The 18,996-nt window shown below is 43.2% G+C and overlaps 2 protein-coding genes across 17 annotated transcripts in view; one reads left to right on the top strand and one right to left on the bottom strand.

Moving 5' to 3' along the window:
- The window catches only part of LOC119167701 (uncharacterized), a 70,435-nt gene extending 52,133 nt beyond the window's left edge, over positions 1-18,302 (top strand). Inside the window, exons 2-3 of one of the 3 annotated variants that reach the window (XR_012884104.1) lie at positions 11,043-16,201; positions 17,315-18,302. Coding sequence is in view for 2 of the 3 variants with exons in the window: in XM_075865872.1 (XP_075721987.1) it covers positions 14,150-15,184 (1,035 nt within the window). In the remaining variant the exon portion in view is untranslated. Of the gene's footprint in view, positions 1-11,042 lie in introns of all 3 variants that reach the window. The other 2 variants (XM_075865872.1, XM_037419225.2) reach the window with 2 other exon arrangements.
- Positions 1-18,996, bottom strand: part of Sirt2 (Sirtuin 2) — a 438,023-nt gene that overhangs the window by 8,765 nt on the left and 410,262 nt on the right. The gene's annotated exons all lie outside the window — the stretch shown is intronic.

Raw genomic sequence — 18,996 nt, 5'->3', positions numbered from 1 at the left:
ACGACGTGTGAAGGCAAAAACCGAATGTTGGAAAAATGACTATGAAAGTCAGCGGCACTGATTAAAGAGACTGAGGCACCAGTGTCCACGAGAAATGACAAGGGCACATGGCCCGCTGAAGCTACGATGCTGGGCTCGGACGTAGTGTGGAGGCCATCCACATTTAAAACAGTGACGGTATTGGTCTGTGCAGTGCTCGAAGGAGCGGACGAAGAAACTGGTTCAAAAATATTTGCTGGACGGAAATTTCGTACGGACTGAAAATGTCCGATTTTTCTACACGCAAGACAAGTGCGGTTTCTCGCGGGACACTGCGCAAAATTGGCTAAATGCCGAGCCGATCCACAACGAAAGCAATGCGCGGTTGCGCTTAAAGAAGAAAATTGCGAACGCGAGTTAGGAGCTCGGTGCTGCTCCTGAAAACCAGAATTTGGCGGACTGGGGTCGCCATATTGTCGGCTTCCTCGCCCCCGTGACGCAGAGGGGCCGCCATGTTGGCCGCCGCGCCGAGACAAAGATGAAGGGCCGCCATGTTGACGCGTCCCGTGAAACGAAGAGCCGCCGCCTTGCCCCCCCCCCCCCCCCGCAGCAGGAAGTTGCTGCACTGAATGCGGAGCGAATTGCTCCAACTGGGAGCGAATAAGCTCGTCCTCTCGCGCAATCGAGAGGGCTTCGGATAATGAAATCGAGGAGCCTTTTTGAAGCATGCGGCAGCGGATGTTTTGCGAAGCTACCCCGGTGAAAAGCTGATGGCGGATCATATCGTCCTCGAGCGCGCCGAAGCCGCACGACGCGGCGAGCGTTCGAAGAGAAGTAATGAACTCGGCGACTGGCTCACCAGGCAATTGTCGCTTTTCTTGGAATTTTACGCGTGCGAGATAATCGCACGACACATCTTTAAAATGCTCATCGAAAAGAGCAACAGCATTCTTGAAGGCATCGCCCGACGCTGGCGTCGGCGACGCGTTGGTGGCTTCCATAGTATACAAGAGCTTTAACCCGGCAAGGCCCAATGCGTTGAGCAGCAGGGCCTTGCGACGCTCGGGCTTGCTGGCGTCCTCCCCGACCGCGTCTGCGTAGGCCTGAAAGACCAATTTCCAGTCCGCCCACGGAAGTGGCGGGTCTCCGGGCAAATGAAGAAATAGGGGAGGTAGAATAGGAGACGCCATTTCAAACAAGAAGAATGGAGAGGTGCAGACGAGACGAAATTGACGCCAGTACACTGTTTGAAGAAGACGACAGAGGCGGCGTAGTTGAATGAAGAAGGAATGAAGCGACGCAGCACGCAGTAGCCACCTTGCTGCGCACAAAGAGCGTCTAGGGTTAGCAGGGTAGGTCCGTTAGAAGCAAGAAAAAGACGAACACGGAGAACGAAATGGGTTCTTACAGGTCCTCGTCGCCATTGCTGTGTTTGGGGCTGGCTGGTACCGACGAAGCAGAAGACGGCCGACGGAGACGTACGCGGCCGGCGGTGACGCCGACCAGCCCGAACACGCGGGTTGGCGCGAAACGCCGAAGGAAAGAACAACAACCACACTCCACGGTTACCCAACACACACTGATTCTATTTACAGTCGCCTTGAAAACCTGGATGCCAGAGCGGCGCCACCTGGCATCCTTACACGTCATTCCGAAACCGAAACCTAGAACACAACAGCATGATGAGGAAAGGATCCGCCACAAGAAAAACAAACTGCTACGCGGAGAGGGGTGAACACACACACAAAAAAAGAAATGAAACAAAGTAGATTATAAAGTGCAGACACAGCGCTGGACACGGGACATTGACAGCACTACAGACGTCTAACATCCTCTTGCCTTCCCGTGTCCGGCGCTACAAACAGAGGGGCGTTGGGCGCGCCATAGGAAGTAAACGCACAGCAGTTACGGGCCTTAGAAGCGAGTATAGAGGTCGGCGTCACTGAGATGACTGTCAATTTTTCCACGTGGCATTTTTTCCCCTAAATCTGTTCAGAATTTCTTGAACACTTGATCGTGTTTGTATTGATGCATATGATGATGTAATGATGTATCAATTCCAGATGTTAAAGCAATTTTCAATCTCACTATTATTACAATCTTGTGATAATTCGCTACCTTCAACATGATGTTTAGCAGGCAGTTTGGCTGCAGTAAATAAACATTGCGCTATAGTGTTGTTGTTTGCGCTCTCATTCCGTTTTGAGAACTTGCATATTTTCACTCTGCTGAGCTCTGCCGATATTTGAGCGCGAAAGTTTGAGTGGAGAAGTGAAAATTTTGGATAGTCGCACGCCCTGTTCCAATATGGTAAAGTGTTTTCTTAGGGCCTTGTTTATGTTCGGTGGGTTACTCGTGAAAGTTATAGCAAATTTTTATTACAGTGCTGGTCGGCACCTTTTTGGTGGTGTAGAAGAGTCTGGCGGCCGACATTTTCCGCTTTTTTGATGGCGTCATCAATAATAGCTGGCTGGTATTCTTGATGAAGGGGTACTCGCGCATATGTGTGTTGTTTTTGTGGAAGTTCTTGGTGCAGGAGCAGATTCGAGAGAATCTGTGTGCTTGGGAATAGGAAATGCTGGTCTTGTAGTGTCGCGGGCAGCAGCTTTTAAAGTGCAGGTATTGTTGCCTGTCCGTAGGTTTTCTGTATACGCCAGTTACGAACACACCATTGTCCATTCGAATAAGCACATCAAGGAAGCTTATTTCAGTGTAGGAGTAGGAGAGTGTAAAATAAATGCTGGGGTGCACTTGGTTGAATGCCTTTATGAATTTGAGCAGCTCGTTTTCCGAATGTGTCCAAATCATGAATATATCGTCTAGGTACCGTTTATAGATTAAAGGCGCGATATCACAAGATAAGGAAAATTGGACCCTAGATGGTGCATGAATATGTAAGCGTAGTTTGGGGCCATTTGTGTACCCATTGCCGTGCCGTTAGTTTGAAGGTAGTGCTGATTGTCAAATTCAAAGCTGTTCAATTCGAGTCTCTTTAAGATTTCAATTACTTTTTTGCTTGGATATGCGATAGGGTTGTGGGTGCCATACTTTTCAACAAATGCCCTTACACCATCGTCATGTGGGATATTTGTGTAAAGTGAACTAAAATTCAATGTTACGAGGAATGCACCATCTGAAATTTTTACGTCCGATATTTCCCAAGGGAAATTGTTTGTGTCACGCAAGAACGACTCATGTGTGCGTGGTATGTCTTTAATCATGATTAAAGAGTCAATTTATTTAGAAATATGTTTCGTTAACGTGCCTGATATAATGGATCTGTCAGGGGTTTCCTCTTTATTAATCTTCGGCAGCATGTAAAAATGACCAGGCACCGAATGTACCGTAGTAAGTGCCTTTTGAAGCTTTGAATCGATGGCGCCTTCACGCGTGATATCCTCTAGGGTTGTTACATTGATCTTTTTGTGCTCGGTGGTAGGGTTCGAGTCGAGGCGTTTGTAGAATTGTTTGTCATTTCGTTGTCACCCGCCTTTCTCAACGTGGTCCGACCAATTCAGAACAACAATCACAAATGCTGGTTTAATGACGAGATCTTCGTGGTTGATCAACGCGAGTAGTGCCTCTCTTTCCTTAATATGTTATTCATACATGGTTTGTGCACCTTGAACGCATGTATGACATCTTTCTTAATCGCGTCTATATAGAGATCCAGATGTCAATCACTGTTGGCGTCTGGGGTCTATTGCCGTCCGATTACTCCACTCTGTTGAGATCCTGTCCCTTCCTAACCCCGCCGTGTCTCTCTTGCTTCTTTCTAACCTTATTATTATGCCTTGAAAAAGACAGGGCTATCGTCAAAATGTCGGTTGAATAAACAGTTATGTGAAAGCGCATCTAATTTTATACTTATAACCTTGCGGCGACCGAAGTTATTCTTCCACACACACACACACACACACACACACACACACACACACACACACACACACACATATATATATATATATATATATATATATATATATATATATATATATATATATATATATATATATATGTGTGTGTGTGTGTGTGTGTGTGTGTGTGTGTGTGTGTGTGTGTGTGTGTGTGTGTGTGTGTGTAACGTAAGAAGGTAGCGATGGTTAGGAGTTAGAAGATGTAGAGAAGGAAGAAGTGAGAATAGAATAAACATGACGGATGAGCCAGGCCACGTCTCCCAGTCATCGTAGCGTCGCACTAGTCGGCAGGATGAAGACCTCACAACCACTTCATCAGCCGGCCGTCATCATCGAAGATTTAAGCGAGACGCAGTGACCGAACGCGGACCACAGAAGTGCATCAACACTGGACACCGTTGCAACCATCATGACGGAACCATCGACAGACCTTCCCATCCCCAAGTACACCAGAGCACCGGACGATGGACCTGTACAAGGCTGGTTCGACCTGTTCGAGCTCCACGCTACCGCTGCATCATCGTTGGAACGGGAAATGATCATCAACTTTACCGATTACATCTCCGGTGAGGCCTCAAATTCTACCTCACCCACATACTTCAAAACGACGAGTCATGGGAAAAGATCAAAAAAGAAATGATCGTTTGGTTCAAAGAATACAACGACGACTACGACGAAGACTCGCTTATAACCCACCATCCACAGACAACCGCACTGGACCATCACAGTCGAACAGCCTTCACACATTGACCAACCTCCTGCTTTTCCATCGCGTGGATCTTCGGTCGCTCACAACGCCCACCTCGCGTCTCACAAGCCTACTACGGTCGGGATAGAGCGGCGGAACTCGGAATATACTCAGCCAAGCCCAGGGCCAACCGTCCACATTCATGCGTCAGAACAGCTTATTTCCAAATTTGCGGACACAGAGAAACAGCCCCAAGTAAAATCTGACCAAACCAATCCTTCCACAGTGTCGCCGTCGAGTTCCCAGCCACCTGAGAGCACAACCAACACAGGAGGGTCGGAAGGATCAACTTTCAAGCACTGCCCTGTGCCAGGAACCTCCATTAAGAATGTCTTTTTAAGAGCCTCAGCAGATTTTGCTGTCAATTACGGCGCACTATCTTCATTGCCTGACACAAATCGCGACACCCTAACAAGTATCAGCGATTTTCTGGTCACATCAACTTACAAAGAAGAGCAGGCTCATGTTTCTAAAGGAAGTTCACCTCTTCAGATAGTGCAACATAAGCAATGCCAACAAAAGCTACAAGGAGAAGCCTAACAGCTAAAACAGCCCCACCAACAAGGACAACGAAGAACTAAAGCCACATCGCAAGCATACTTGCGGCTTAAAGAATGTCGTGAACAACGACCACAAAAGAAAACACTGATTCCGCATCTAAGCCAGCTTCGAAGAAAGAAAAGCCAAGGAACTTTATCGCCGCAGAAAACTCCCTAAACGCCACAAAACAACCGCTTGTACTCAGCAGGAACACAAGCGGCGCCCAATCAGCCACAAGCAACAGACACGCAAACTGCTTGCACGGCGTTTGTATCACTCACGAGAAAAAATGCGACGCCTACAAAACTGTCGATCCTGCAAGGCATTCCAACCTCGTTCACTTCCAGCAAGAACGCCGGCAGCGTTTCCATCTGTTTCCACGCTCAAAGCATGCTTATGTTGTCCAGAGCGTAACAGCCAGCCTTGCCCACCAGAGCCATACATGATAACCCCGGATTGCTGCCCTTTCCTGTGAAGTCTGTGTGACCTTACGAAACTGCAATGTGATGTGGAATTACAGCTCATTTGGACATTTTTTTGTGTGTGTTCTAAGACCGCTTGTTCATCAGGCATTGTAATATGCAACGCGCGCATTCTTTCGGGGGGAGGGGGAATCCTGTAACGAAAGACGGTAGCGATGGTTAAGAGTTAGAAGAAGTAGAGAAGGAAGAAGTGAGAATAGAATAAACATGGCGTATGAGCCAGGCCACGTCTCCCACTCATCATAGCGTCGCATATATATATATATATATATATATATATATATATATATATATATATATATATATATATATATATATATATATATATATATACACGGAAGCGAAAAAGCACGACTAACGAGGAAACACTTTTATTAATCACATACGTTTCGGCTGGTGGGCCAGCCTTCGTCAGTGTGAGCAATATATATATATATATATATATATATATATATATATATATATATATATATATATATATATATATATATATATATATATATATATATATATATATATATATATATATATATATATATATATATACATTATATATATTCTATATATATTAAATATATATATATATACATACATTATATATATTCTATATATATTAAATATATATATATATATATATATATATATATATATATATATATATATATATATATATATATATATATATATATATATATATATATATATATATATATATATATATATGCCCCGCCACGGTGGTCTAATGGCTAAGGTACTCGGCTGCTGACCCGCAGGTCGCGGGATCGAATCCCAGCTGTGGTGGCTGCATTTCCGATGGAGGCGGAAATGTTGTAGGCCCGTGTGCTCAGATTCGGGTGCACGTTAAAGGACCCCAGGTGGTCAAAATTTCCGGAGCCCTCCACTACGGCGTCTCTCATAATAATATAGTGGTTTTGGGAAGTTAAACTCCACATATCATTCGAGAGGGGGCCGAGGACTATAAATCATTTGCAGGATGTTAGTTTAGGTGCTTCTTGATAAAAGAATTGATTTTAATTACAATGTGCTCACAAATTAAATGTCATGAAGGAATTCAGCTTGTTTATAGTGATTCATTGTAGCATGCCGACACAAAAAAGAAAAAGACACAAACAAGTCAAATGTTATATTGTTTGAGCTGTCTGAATGTCACCTTTTTCCGTGCTGTATGCTGTCATACATATGCATCCACCACTATGTTGCTGTTTGAGTGATTACTCATCAGACAAACACAGTAGAAGTGCCTTGCAGTGTAACAAGAGGAACCAGCACCTACTTTCATTGATTGTCAGATATACCCTAATGAAGCTCTATAAAACTGGCTTAAGGTATGTGTATTTTTATGCTGATTTTGAATATGCAGCTATGTTTCTACTAGTGTATGTCGCCTTAAACATAGCAAACATTTCATGTGACATGTTAAGAACATATTTCCATAACACCAAAGAGTTACAAGATAAGAATCAAAATATTATAAAATGGAAACTGTATGCAACAGAACCTGAATGCATGTTCTAAAACCTCTTAACCAAAGTTATCTTATGCTGAACACTGACGTGTAATGTCTAGCTGGAGAACTGTTTACGAGAGCTCCACATAACATAATTTTAATTAACTCAAACAAGCTTAAACATGCCTTAATTATGTTGACTAATTGTTTCATAAACATCATGATGGTACAGCGCAGTAAACTCGCTTAAATAGTCCACGAGTGTTGAAGATTGGGCAAGTTGGTTCGTCGTACTTGAACTGGTATAGCGCATTACGGGGAAGAAGAAACGGCCGAGCAGACCGACACAAGAGGACAGAGCGCTAACTTCCAACTGAGCTTTATTGTCAAATTGCATCAAATAAGTAGACCGGCGCAAGCATACAAAACCACCCTAACGCAACGACAAGATAACACACAACATCACACCGTCACATATCACACATTCATAGGCGGTTACCCTGATTAAGGAAGGCCACTTCATGTTCAGATAAACCCAAAGAAGGGGCGCTAATACACGTGCTGCCAGCTCTTGCTATACAATGCGCTTCTATAATTTCTCGAGTTCATTGTGACGGGTGCTTCTTTATCACTTCGCACTGGTCAAACATGGGGGTACATCCACAATCGCGGCAGTGAATTCCAATGTGGCCCTGGATTGCTTTGTGAGCATTATAATGGTGCTCTTTTAGCCTTTCATTAAGGCATCGCCCCGTTTGGCCGAAATACCACATACCACATGAGAATGGAATCGCGTAAACAACCCCCACTACACACAGCGTCAGCGTCAAAGTGGTGTTTTCAGCGCCGGATAAGTTACAGCGGCTTTGCAAAGCTGTCAACCCTCTCAAATCACACACCACTGGTTGCGCAACTAAGCACAAAACTCGGTTTGTGCCGTGTGTAGTGGGGGTTGTTTACGCGATTCCATTCTCATGTGGTATTTCGGCCAAACGGGGCGATGCCTTAATGAAAGGCTAAAAGAGCACCATTATAATGCTCACAAAGCAATCCAGGGCCAGATTGGAATTCACTGCCGCGATTGTAGATGTACCCCCAAGTTTGACCAGTGCGAAGTGATAAAAAAGCACCCGTCACAATTAACTCGAGAAATTATAGAAGCGCATTGTATAGCAAGAGCTGGCAGCACGTGTATTAGCGCCCCTTCTTTGGGTTTATCTGAACATGAAGTGGCCTTCCTTAATCAGGGTAACCGCCTATGAATGTGTGATATGTGACGGTGTGATGTTGTGTGTTATCTTGTCGTTGCGTTAGGGTGGTTTTGTATGCTTGCGCCGGTCTACTTATTTGATGCAATTTGACAATAAAGCTCAGTTGGAAGTTAGCGCTCTGTCCTCTTGTGTCGGTCTGCTCGGCCGTTTCTTCTTCCCCGTAATGCGCTATACCAGTTCAAGTCGCTTAAATAGTGCATACAGCTTTTATCCCTAATTTCCCTGACTTGCTCTAAAACTCTTCTGTTTGGAAACACAGGCTTGCTCATGGAGACACAAAAGTTTTATGTATTAAAGCTGCGTTTTTTTTTTTCGAGAAGGATAATTCATATTGAAATCGGTACATAAATAGACACGAAGTCAGCAAGTTTCATCAACATCGATCACAAATACAAGTGAACGCATTATTTGTTTGAGAGTGTCCCATTGAGTGGGGGTCAGCAATATCATTGGAAAGGGGTCACCCTGACTACCAAGAGGTACTAACTGGGAACCATGGGGTAGTCACAAGGACTCCTACGTTGGAAGCCATACATACCATAACATACCTGCACGAAAATCAAAACACAAAAGAAGAGAAGGCACAAACTCCTCTTTTGTGTTTCCGTCTGTTTTTGCGCACTTACGTAATGGACTAACTGGCCGAACTTACCACTCTTTTTCAAGCCATACATACACTCTTTCCTTGTGAAGAAGGAAGACATTGGTCTGAAGAACAAAGAAAGTCGTATGACCCCCGAAAAAGAGCGTCATTTGAGTAGCAAGGCGCTTACCACCCAAAGGTTGTCAGTTCAGACACACTTTTTTTTAAGAGTGCAGCCAACACTCATTTAGTGGATGACTCGTCGCTCAGATGCCCCCCCGAGACGCTCTTGTCGGTCGCGGTCGATTGTCTCAAATTCTCGTATATTGTGAAGCGCAAGTCTTCATCCTAAAATGACCTCATGAGGAGCATTGTGCAGTATTTCTGTGATCAGACACCTGTCAGCACTTGCTCCCTCGTGTCGCAGAAGTCCAAGTGTGAATCCCTGCAAATACGCGCCTTGGCGTGACAGTGTGATGCCCAGTCATTATGACGAGACACCATGGCCTTTGCTTCTGGCGTGTGACGCTTCACGCTATGACATCGGTGCAGTGCTTTCCCAGATTGAAGATTAAGGCAGAGAAGCAGCGATAGCCCAGTGTTGAAACGAAACGAACAACTAAAACGAAAAAAATGATAATTTTCACCGAAACGAAAACGTAACCGGAACGTCATTAATTATTTCGTTACTTCGTATGCTGCGGAGATCAGCATACGAAGAAGAATTGAGCTGCTGTCTTCCAAGCGAGCGCCAAGAAGTGGGCACACCACTATCATCATCATGGGCTGTTCTGCGTTTTAATGCCGCCATTAAAAGCGTTTTGTTGATGGTCTCGCGGCCTCTTATTTCTGGCGGCGCTATACCTATCGAAAGCCGGCATTCCGTGACTCGCATTATGCTAAAGTTAGGCATTTTCCAGCATACACGTACTTTCACCACTTCATATTTGCAAGCATCAGTGTCAAGGCTCAGTAGGATTTTGTCCTGGGAGGTATGCGAACCCGTGTTGCATCGTGGCTGAGTATGAGCGAATGGGATGGCGAGTGCTGGCCTGACTTGAAGGGGTCAAGTGCCCTCTTGCATCCCTTTGCCGACGCTCACGTTTGCAGGCACGCCGCGAGTTGCGTTGGCGTGCCTTGATAGACATCAACCCGCTGAGGATATGGAAGACGCACGTACGCATTGGGTTACACGATAGGACTGCCTAAAGATAGTGTATTTATTCTGCAAATTTTACAAGAATGGCTACTTAATGCCCCAGAACAAAAGCTAAAGCTAGTAAAAAAGGTAGCGATGGCACCAACCTAAATTTTTTGTCACCAGACGGGGCCATAAACTAGCCAATTTTGCACAAAGTAGCCACCACCGGCAACCCTGCTTCATACTGAGAAGAGACGACAGCTTTTCTCATCTATGGCATGCCGTGAACAAATAAATGGGCACAAACACAAGCACACGCAAGATGGCAATTTACCGCTTGCGTACACGAGAAGTGACAACTTCACCGAAGACATGTGGACATACGTCGCTACTTTGAGATTATTGTCTTACCATCTTTTCTTAACTCTCTTCTTTAATTCCCATACTTTCTCTCGCGAAGGATGTGCATGTGTTGATCAAACATCTGATTAATTTTAATGAACATGAAAGTACATGGTGACGTGTTTAAACATTTTTAACAATAGTAGTGAATATTTATCATGCTTGTATGTTTATTATGGATATAATTTGTTTATTATGTTTAAAGCGTGTTGCAATGCGTTGCAAACTTTGTATATGGATCAGTTCGATGTTTCACATAGAAGTGTTTTTTTATGCATTGTACTTTTGATTTTGCCCATCAACAATTTGTTGCAAAAAAGAAAAAAAAAGGGACACCGACCTCGTCAAGCCGTTATCTGGGTTTTTGTCAGTGTTCCTGTTATCTGTAACATGTATAGATGCGAAATAAAGTTCAAGTTAACATATCTACTCATGGCCGAAGAATAGTTTTGGCTTCCCATTTTCCCATTGTCACTTTAATTTTCTGTGAAACGTGTTGTTCTACATGCAGCCTGAAGTCTGCGAGGCCGAGGTGTGGGAAAACCAAGACGAAGACGGACGTCACCAGATGGCGCTACTCCGATCGAGCTGCTTGCAAGTCGAAGAGCTGCGCAATTGACTTCGTATTTGCTCCCGTTAATATGAAACCACAACACTTGAGTATCTACTACAGTAGGTATGGGCTGAGAGCATATATACATGTTAACATGTGGTTTGAAGGACAAAGGCAAAAAAAAAAAAAAACGGAAATATAGAAGACCAGTCAGCACACCTCTTGCAATGTGCTTCTTGGCGTGGCAGCTGGAACAAATCGGATAGGAATTTAAAGGGCTAGATGGATTGCTGTTAAGTGTCAAAGTATTTATCTAATGATAGCTCGACCTCAATGAAGCCAGTGCCGTGTTTTATAGGTTCACAGCCAAAATCACTGTACTACCATGTCTATAACTAATGCACGCTTTATTCCAAATAAACAGCCAAGTGACAGGAGTTATTTACTTTTACCTTAATCACTAGTCAGTAGCAGTCAGTGCGAAGCAAGTCGGTTGCGAACTGAAAGTGTCCTGTATTGTGGCAAACTCTACAATATCTTCATCACCACATTTCACATTGCATTTTTTACCGTTAGCTGAAAGGGTATTATGAGCATCTAAAAGATTTTCTGGTAGCGATTCATGCTGTGGCAATTGTTATTCCTGGCTATGCGTGCTGAGAAGACCTGAAATGAAACTAGTGCCGAGATCCTTGTTAAAGTATGCGGGCATTGCTTCTTAGAGGGACACTACAGTCAAATAACAATTTATGCCAGATTGAAGGCTCAATGCATGACATCTAAAACGACAACATTATCAACAGCAATGCCCTACTTACCGGCTGCAGTAGGACATTCCCAAAGTGTTTCCAATGATGTCCGAGCTACCGTCTACAATTAATCACTACTGAAATAGCTGTACTAAATAAAGAACCTTTCGTGCATCAAGAGACGCAATAAAATGCTGCTTGTTTGTTTTTGTTTGATTCATAAAAAAGAACCACTGGATGTTTTTATGAGGAATGGCACGAGTGGTTCAAAAATTCAATTTTCGCATGCTTAAAATGAACAGGTCGTGCCATCTAGCAGGGTCCAGTTGAACCGAAACACGTCTGCCATCTCCGAGCCAATGGCTGGAATTTGATCAATGACTATTGTTGCTGCCGTGGCTCCGCTGCTTTCGTTCTGCTGCTACTAGTGTCAGCGGCCACGCAATAAAGCCGGGCAACGTTGTGCACAACAAGAGTGACGTTAGACGATCTGCTTATTGAGGTGGATAATTTGAAGTGCGTTCACCCAATGCCGACCACTAAAATGTGACTTTATTTAAAATTAAGCCCTTCCTTGGCACAAAAGTAAGACTACGAGGTTTCTGGGCCGCTATTTCAACAATCAACGTCGATTTAATAGTTGCCTTTAGTGTCCCTTTACGTATAGTTTCTGCGTATTCACGAATCGCCCGATTTTCTTATTTACAACACACTTTCCCTTAAAAATGCAGGAGCGAATTGGATACTGATACAAGTAACAAAGCTTTAAGGACACTTAAATCACCCACAAGTCGGAATTTGATTGTGCTGTTGCAATGGCGCTAGATTCGACAACGAACACATAGCCACAGGAATATTTAGAAATGGCATCGTAAATGTCCTTCGCTCGTCCCACTTCGCGACGTTTGCCGTCTGGTCTCTTCTCCTCTCAAAGCGCTCCGTCTCCCTGTGCGCGGGTGAAGGCATGGCTACTACGAAACGCCCAACTGTTCAGGTTACGTTACGACCAACGCTACCAATATAGGAAAGGCCCGAAAAGAAGTATATGAAAGTGTTTGTTTGTTTCTTTTTGTAGCAAGATCGCGGCGTAGCGCTCGACACAGACTTCCACATTGCAAGCAACATTATGTTTTTTCTTCATTCTTGATTTATACGGTAAGTTGTGTGTTTAGCTTTGCGTTGGGAAAGATTTTTTGCTATGAGCCTATCAAGAAATTGTGTACACCCTTAGCCCAGGCCAGTGATTCCTCATTGGATCTTAAATAAAATTTATTATCTACCTACCCAGCAGTGGCCGCAAGCCTGCATGAGAAGCTGGGCCATGGTCTCTGGCCACCGCGGTCTCCAAAGTTCCAGCTGCTTGTGTGTGGTTATGCGCGCGTATCGTTGTATGAAAAGCGGTTTTTATAGACTTTTTTTTCAAAGATAGAGCGAGTGAACGTCCTGCCTTCAAAAAAAAGTTTATCAACACTGCTATTCAAGCAAGAAAGTAAAAGGGACGCAGCTTAATTGTGTCTTTCATTTATGTTAACCAACCCAATCGGCGGTCAGTTTATCCGTTTCTTTTTTTTTTTTTTTTAGAAAGAAGACATGCATGTATGTTCGGTTCCTTAATTGCGTGTATTGGCAAAAAACACTCATTGGATCACGAGGGTAAAAAAGAGTGTATGTAGTGAGGAGTGGGTGACAGCCGGTTGCATTATATGAGCAGTAGCTTTTCTTTTACTCATTATGCGGCTGCGTTTCGCAGCTATTTCGCAAGCACGGCACAAGTCCTATAGCCGTATCACCTTTTTGTGGTACCAAAACTAGCAATTGAGAATTCAGGCTCACTTTCGGGCCCTTTCGCTCTAAGTTGCTCGAGGATTCACAGTTGCTCCGCTCATCATGCCTATGCACATTAAGTAAAATTTCGTAGAACGGCCATGTTGAGAGTTCTAAAGTTGTTAAACTTGTATAACATTTACAGGTTGTCAGTAAAGCGATTATTTATTTAAAAAAATTCTTAATGTTGTGCTTGTTTTGTTATTTTACAAACTAATATTCAATTATATTCTAACACATATTTCATAGCCACGTCTGAAACTTTTCAACAATAATTGCTTCGTTCATTACCCTTATACATATTCCAGTTTAACTACGGAAGTTAAACAGTTCGTCCTATATTTAAGAATCTTTTTCTGAGTAATGCAAGTGATGAGAATGTGATTTAGTATAGGGTGCAGTTTCGAGCCACATTGTATCCATTTTGTATTTCTGCGCGAAATTTTTTTTGTTCATAACGTTTCGTATCTAGGGCACGGCGGCAACACAGCGATGCCGTCGGCTAATCCTCTTCTGTACTTCATGCAGATGTACGTCGCTTTCCTGCTACCTGTGGGACACGACGCACCAATATGCGCGGGACATGGCATTTTTATGTCGCCTTCCAGCGCGATCAATCAGCACACGTCACCGACGATTCTGAACCTTTACCAGTTGGCCTTCATCTGGGAGCAGCCCGTATCGGTGACAACCACGCATGGGCATGACACCGGACAATTTTCCCTGGTGGGGAAATGCGCCAGTTCGCCCATAAACGCTGGCGTCAATCGATTGTGGGCTGAAGGGCATGACGGCAACTCAACGATGCGGTCAGCTAATCCTCTTCTGTACTTCATGCAGATGTTCGTCGCTTTCCTGCTACCTGTGGGACACAACGCACCAATATGCGCGGGACATGGCATTTTTATGCCGCCTTCCAGCGCGATCAATCAGCACACGTCACCGACGATTCCGAACATTTACCAGTTGGCCTTCATCTGGGAGCAGCCCGTATCGGCGACAACCACGCATGGGCATGACACTGGACAATTTTCCCTGGTGGCGAAATGGGCCGGTTCCTCCATAAATGCTGGCGTCAATCGATTGTGGGCTGAAAGGCACGGCGGCAACTCAACGATGCGGTCGGCTAATCCTCCTCTGTACTTCATGCAGGTGAGCAGGCGCTATGGAAAATGCTTTCGTTCTAACGACCCATTTTTGATCAAGCTGCCGTGCCCGCAGCTCATTTGCTTGTTTGTAATTGATCTTGTAGACTGTGCTGAAAACTTATTGCTATTGTCAGAAGACGTAGAAACAAACCCCGGCCCTGGTGTTACCCAGTTTGCTAAGCAGCTACAAAGCATTGCTGACGATTTAAGGGAGATGAAAGAGGAGCGCCTTACTGCTATTGAGTCGAAGCTGGCTAATATTAGTGCCCTAGACAACGAAATAGCAAACTGCGAAACCGGAATATGTGCCCTACAGGAAGTGGTTCGAAAACTTGAACTTCAGATTGATGATCTTGAGAATCGGTCTAAAAAAATATAATCTCATAATATATGGTGTTCCAGAAAGCGAGAAAGAAAACAGTGGCACCTTGGATGAAACAGTGAACGACAGTATCGTCAAAAACATTCTGAAAGCCAAGACAGTTGCCACAGAAAGGATACATAGACTAGGAAAGCCAAAAGCTAACAAATGCAGGCCAATTATTTTGCGCCTTGCTGACCATCGCGACAAAATAACAGTATTGCAGAACTTTTACAAGTTAAAAGTCAGCAATTACTCCATAAGTGACGACTTCTCAGCTCGCATTCGTGGCATAAGAAAAAAACTATGGAATTAGGGTAAATCAAAAAAAGAAACAGGAGAAAAAGTATCATTAAGCTATGAAAAGCTCCGGATTAATGGTGAAATATTTTGCTGGGATGAGGAAAATAATAAAGCCGTTCCTGTAAGCCATGGCGCAAATGCTCCTGCAAAACAAAAAAACCAGAAAGACGAACTGCAGAAGATACGGCCCCGCAAAAAAAAGTAACCTACATCAATCTGACAAGAAATGCGGGAATGAAGAACGCTGGAATGCCTACAAGCTCGCGTCTAAAAATTATGTAACAGCACTAAAAAAGGCCAAAAATCATAACTTACAAAACATGTTACCATCCATGCTAACGAACGATATTAAAAAATTCTGGCGCACGATAAACCCCAAACCCGCCGACGCAATCACCCTAGAAGACGCTAGCGGAAATCAAATTCCTTTTGACTTACGTGCGAACGTTCTAAACGATGTTTTTTCCTCTCACTTTTCCGTTGATGCAAATGACGTTTTACCTAATGCGGAACCTTTTCGCCATCCCGTTATGCCTCCAATATGTATTGATTGTAGTGGTGTTGAAGCGATAATTAGGTCCTTAAGATTGTCTTTCGCTCCTCCGAAATTCTTAAAGAGTATGTGTGCTTCTTCATCGGTCATACTAACAATGATCTTTCAGCAGTCACTGGACCAAGGTTGCCTGCCCGCTGAATGGAAGATCGGGAAGGTGACTCCATTTCACAAAGCTGGTAACCGCCATTTCCCACTTAATTATTGACCTATATCACTTACCAGTATACCGTGCAAAATATTAGAACACATCTTATTTTTGAACCTTGTAAAATTCCTCGAATCTAACTCATTCTTTACCCTAGCACAACATGGTTTCCGAAAAACATACTCCTGCGAGACCCAACTGGCATCTTTCACACATAAACTGAACGTTATACTGGATCACTCTTCTCAGGCCGACCGCATATTTTTGAATTTTTCTAAAGTGTTCGACAAGGTTTCCCACAGTTTATTAATGCACAAATTACTTCAACTAAACCTTGACAGGAAATTACTAACTTGGATTGAATTCTTTCTTAACAATCGTTCTCAGTATGTTGCTGCTAACGGGGTGAATAGCCGCCACACCGCTGTTCAATCTGGAGTACCGCAAGGGTCTGTGCTTGGTCCTCTTCTTTTTCTTATTTATGTTAATGACTTACCTGCGTGTCTTTCCTCTCATGCGCACCTATTTGCTGATGACTGTGTAATATTCCGTGAATTAAGCTCCGATGCCGACGTAACTGCTCTTCAAACTGACCTTACTGCTGTCTCAATTTGGTGTCAAAAATGGTTAATGCAACTCAACGTCAACAAGTGCAAGGTTATGAGAGTGTCTAGAACAACTAATCCACCTCCTACCTACTCTCTTAATAATCTTGCGTTGGATACCGTTTCTAGCTATAAATATCTAGGCTTACACATAACCAGCACTTTAAATTGGGCAATCCACACTGAACACATAATTGCAAAAGCAAACAGAATGCTTGGATACCTACGTCCCAACTTTGCTAAAGCTCCTTCTTCCTTAAAGCTCACCCTCTACAAAACATTGATTTGCCCTAAATTAGAATATGCTGCCTCGGTTTGGGATCCTGTAAATGCCAATCTAATACACTCAGTCGAAATGGTTCAAAATAATTCTACCCACTTTATTCTTTCTAACTATAACCGCACCGCAAGCATATCGGCAATGAAATCTAGCTTGAATCTACCATCTTTAGCATCTCGCCGTCAGATTCTTCGTTTGTGTCTTTTTCACAAAATATATCACCATCCCCAATTACATAATGAACTTATTTCACTACCAGATTATGTATCACCTCGTCTAGATCATCGTCATAAGGTCGGAGTTCCATTATGCAGAACAAATGGCTGCCACACATCATTCCTACCACGCAAGAGCATCGAATGGAATCATCTTCCCGCATAAATAGCAAATATCCAAGATCATGAACTGTTTAAAAATGCCATTAGCTAAGACTGTATGAGTAGGAGCCGCACCACTGTAATAACTGCATATTCATTGCTGCATTTCTGTATTCTTTGTTTTTTTTCTCCATGTGCTAATACCTCTCCCCTCTGTAATACCTCCCGGTCCTGAGGGTATCAATAAATGAAATGAAATGAAATCTAAACGCACGTAGTATACTGAACAAATCTGATTTGCTTGAATCTTAATTACTGAAACTAGAACCGGATTTTGTAGGAGTTACCGAAACTTGGCTGTCAAGTGATATTCATAATCAGAAAATAGGTAGCCCCAACTACGCCATAATACGGAAAGACCGACCCACACGTGGTGGTGGCGTCGTCATTTTTGTCAATAAAAAATTCTGGTTCAAAGTTCTTCCAGAAGTTGAAGGTGTAGATGCAATATTTTGCAGATTATCCCTAGGTTCACGTGCCATCACTGTGGGTTGTGTATACCGTAGCCCATCTGCTTCTAGTGACGTCATTATTTCACTTTGTAGTTGTATGCAGAGTCATGTATCAAATGCCAGACTAATCCTTCTGGGTGATTTTAATATGCCGGAAATAAACTGGCAAGCTATGCATTTCAAGTCTGATAGCTCGCAGTTGATATGTGATCTCATGCTCAATTTCAATTTACATCAGATAGTGACCCAACCCACGCGAGTACATGCATCATCGTCGAACATTCTTGATTTAGTTTTTTTAAGTGATCATTTCCTGCAAGAAACTACTACAATGGAAATAATGGAGGGCATCTCAGATCATAACCTAATTTATTGCACTGTAGATGTGAATGACTATAGATCTCATCAACAGGCGTCACTTTATTATTCTGACTTTACCCATGCTGATGACACAAGTATAATCGACTGTTTTACTTTCGAATATAATTCATTCGCATCACTTACAGATAACACATCTATTGACATCGAAACACTTTGGAGTAGATTTATAAGCATCGTCACGTCATGCATAAAACGCTACGTATCGATCAAAAAGAAAAAAAAATGGGCGACTAAACCCCTGGATAACACGTGATGTGATGCAAGCGAAACGAAAGGTAAAACGGCTAAGGAAAAAACTGAACACGACACCAACTACCCTTAGTAGACACTATCTGACTGTAGCTATCAGTGATATGAGAAGTAAACTAAAAGATGCTAAAAATAATAACTTTGCAAAGATACTTCCCACATTTTTGATAAGCGCACCAAATAAATTTTGGAAATACATAAATCCAAAAAAAGATGATGAACTCATGCGTACCTCTGATGACAGTGATCTTGCCAACTCTTTCAATGATTACTTTCAATGAGTTTTTACTGTAGGTGACGGAATCGTACCACCTATACAATCTTCAAACCATTCACCAATAGAACCCTTGACAATTACCGAGCAAGGCGTGCTCAATCTACTAATAAATACCGATACAAAGAAGGGCCCGGGACCCGACAACCTATCAAACATCTTCCTTAAAAGGTATGCAGAATGGGTAGCTAAATATTTATGTGTAATC

This window comes from Rhipicephalus microplus, chromosome 6 (assembly GCF_043290135.1).
Source record: "Rhipicephalus microplus isolate Deutch F79 chromosome 6, USDA_Rmic, whole genome shotgun sequence".
NCBI classification, from domain to species: Eukaryota; Metazoa; Arthropoda; class Arachnida; order Ixodida; family Ixodidae; genus Rhipicephalus; species Rhipicephalus microplus.
Note: the sequence above shows the minus strand (reverse complement) of the source record. Positions and strands in the feature narration are given on the sequence as shown.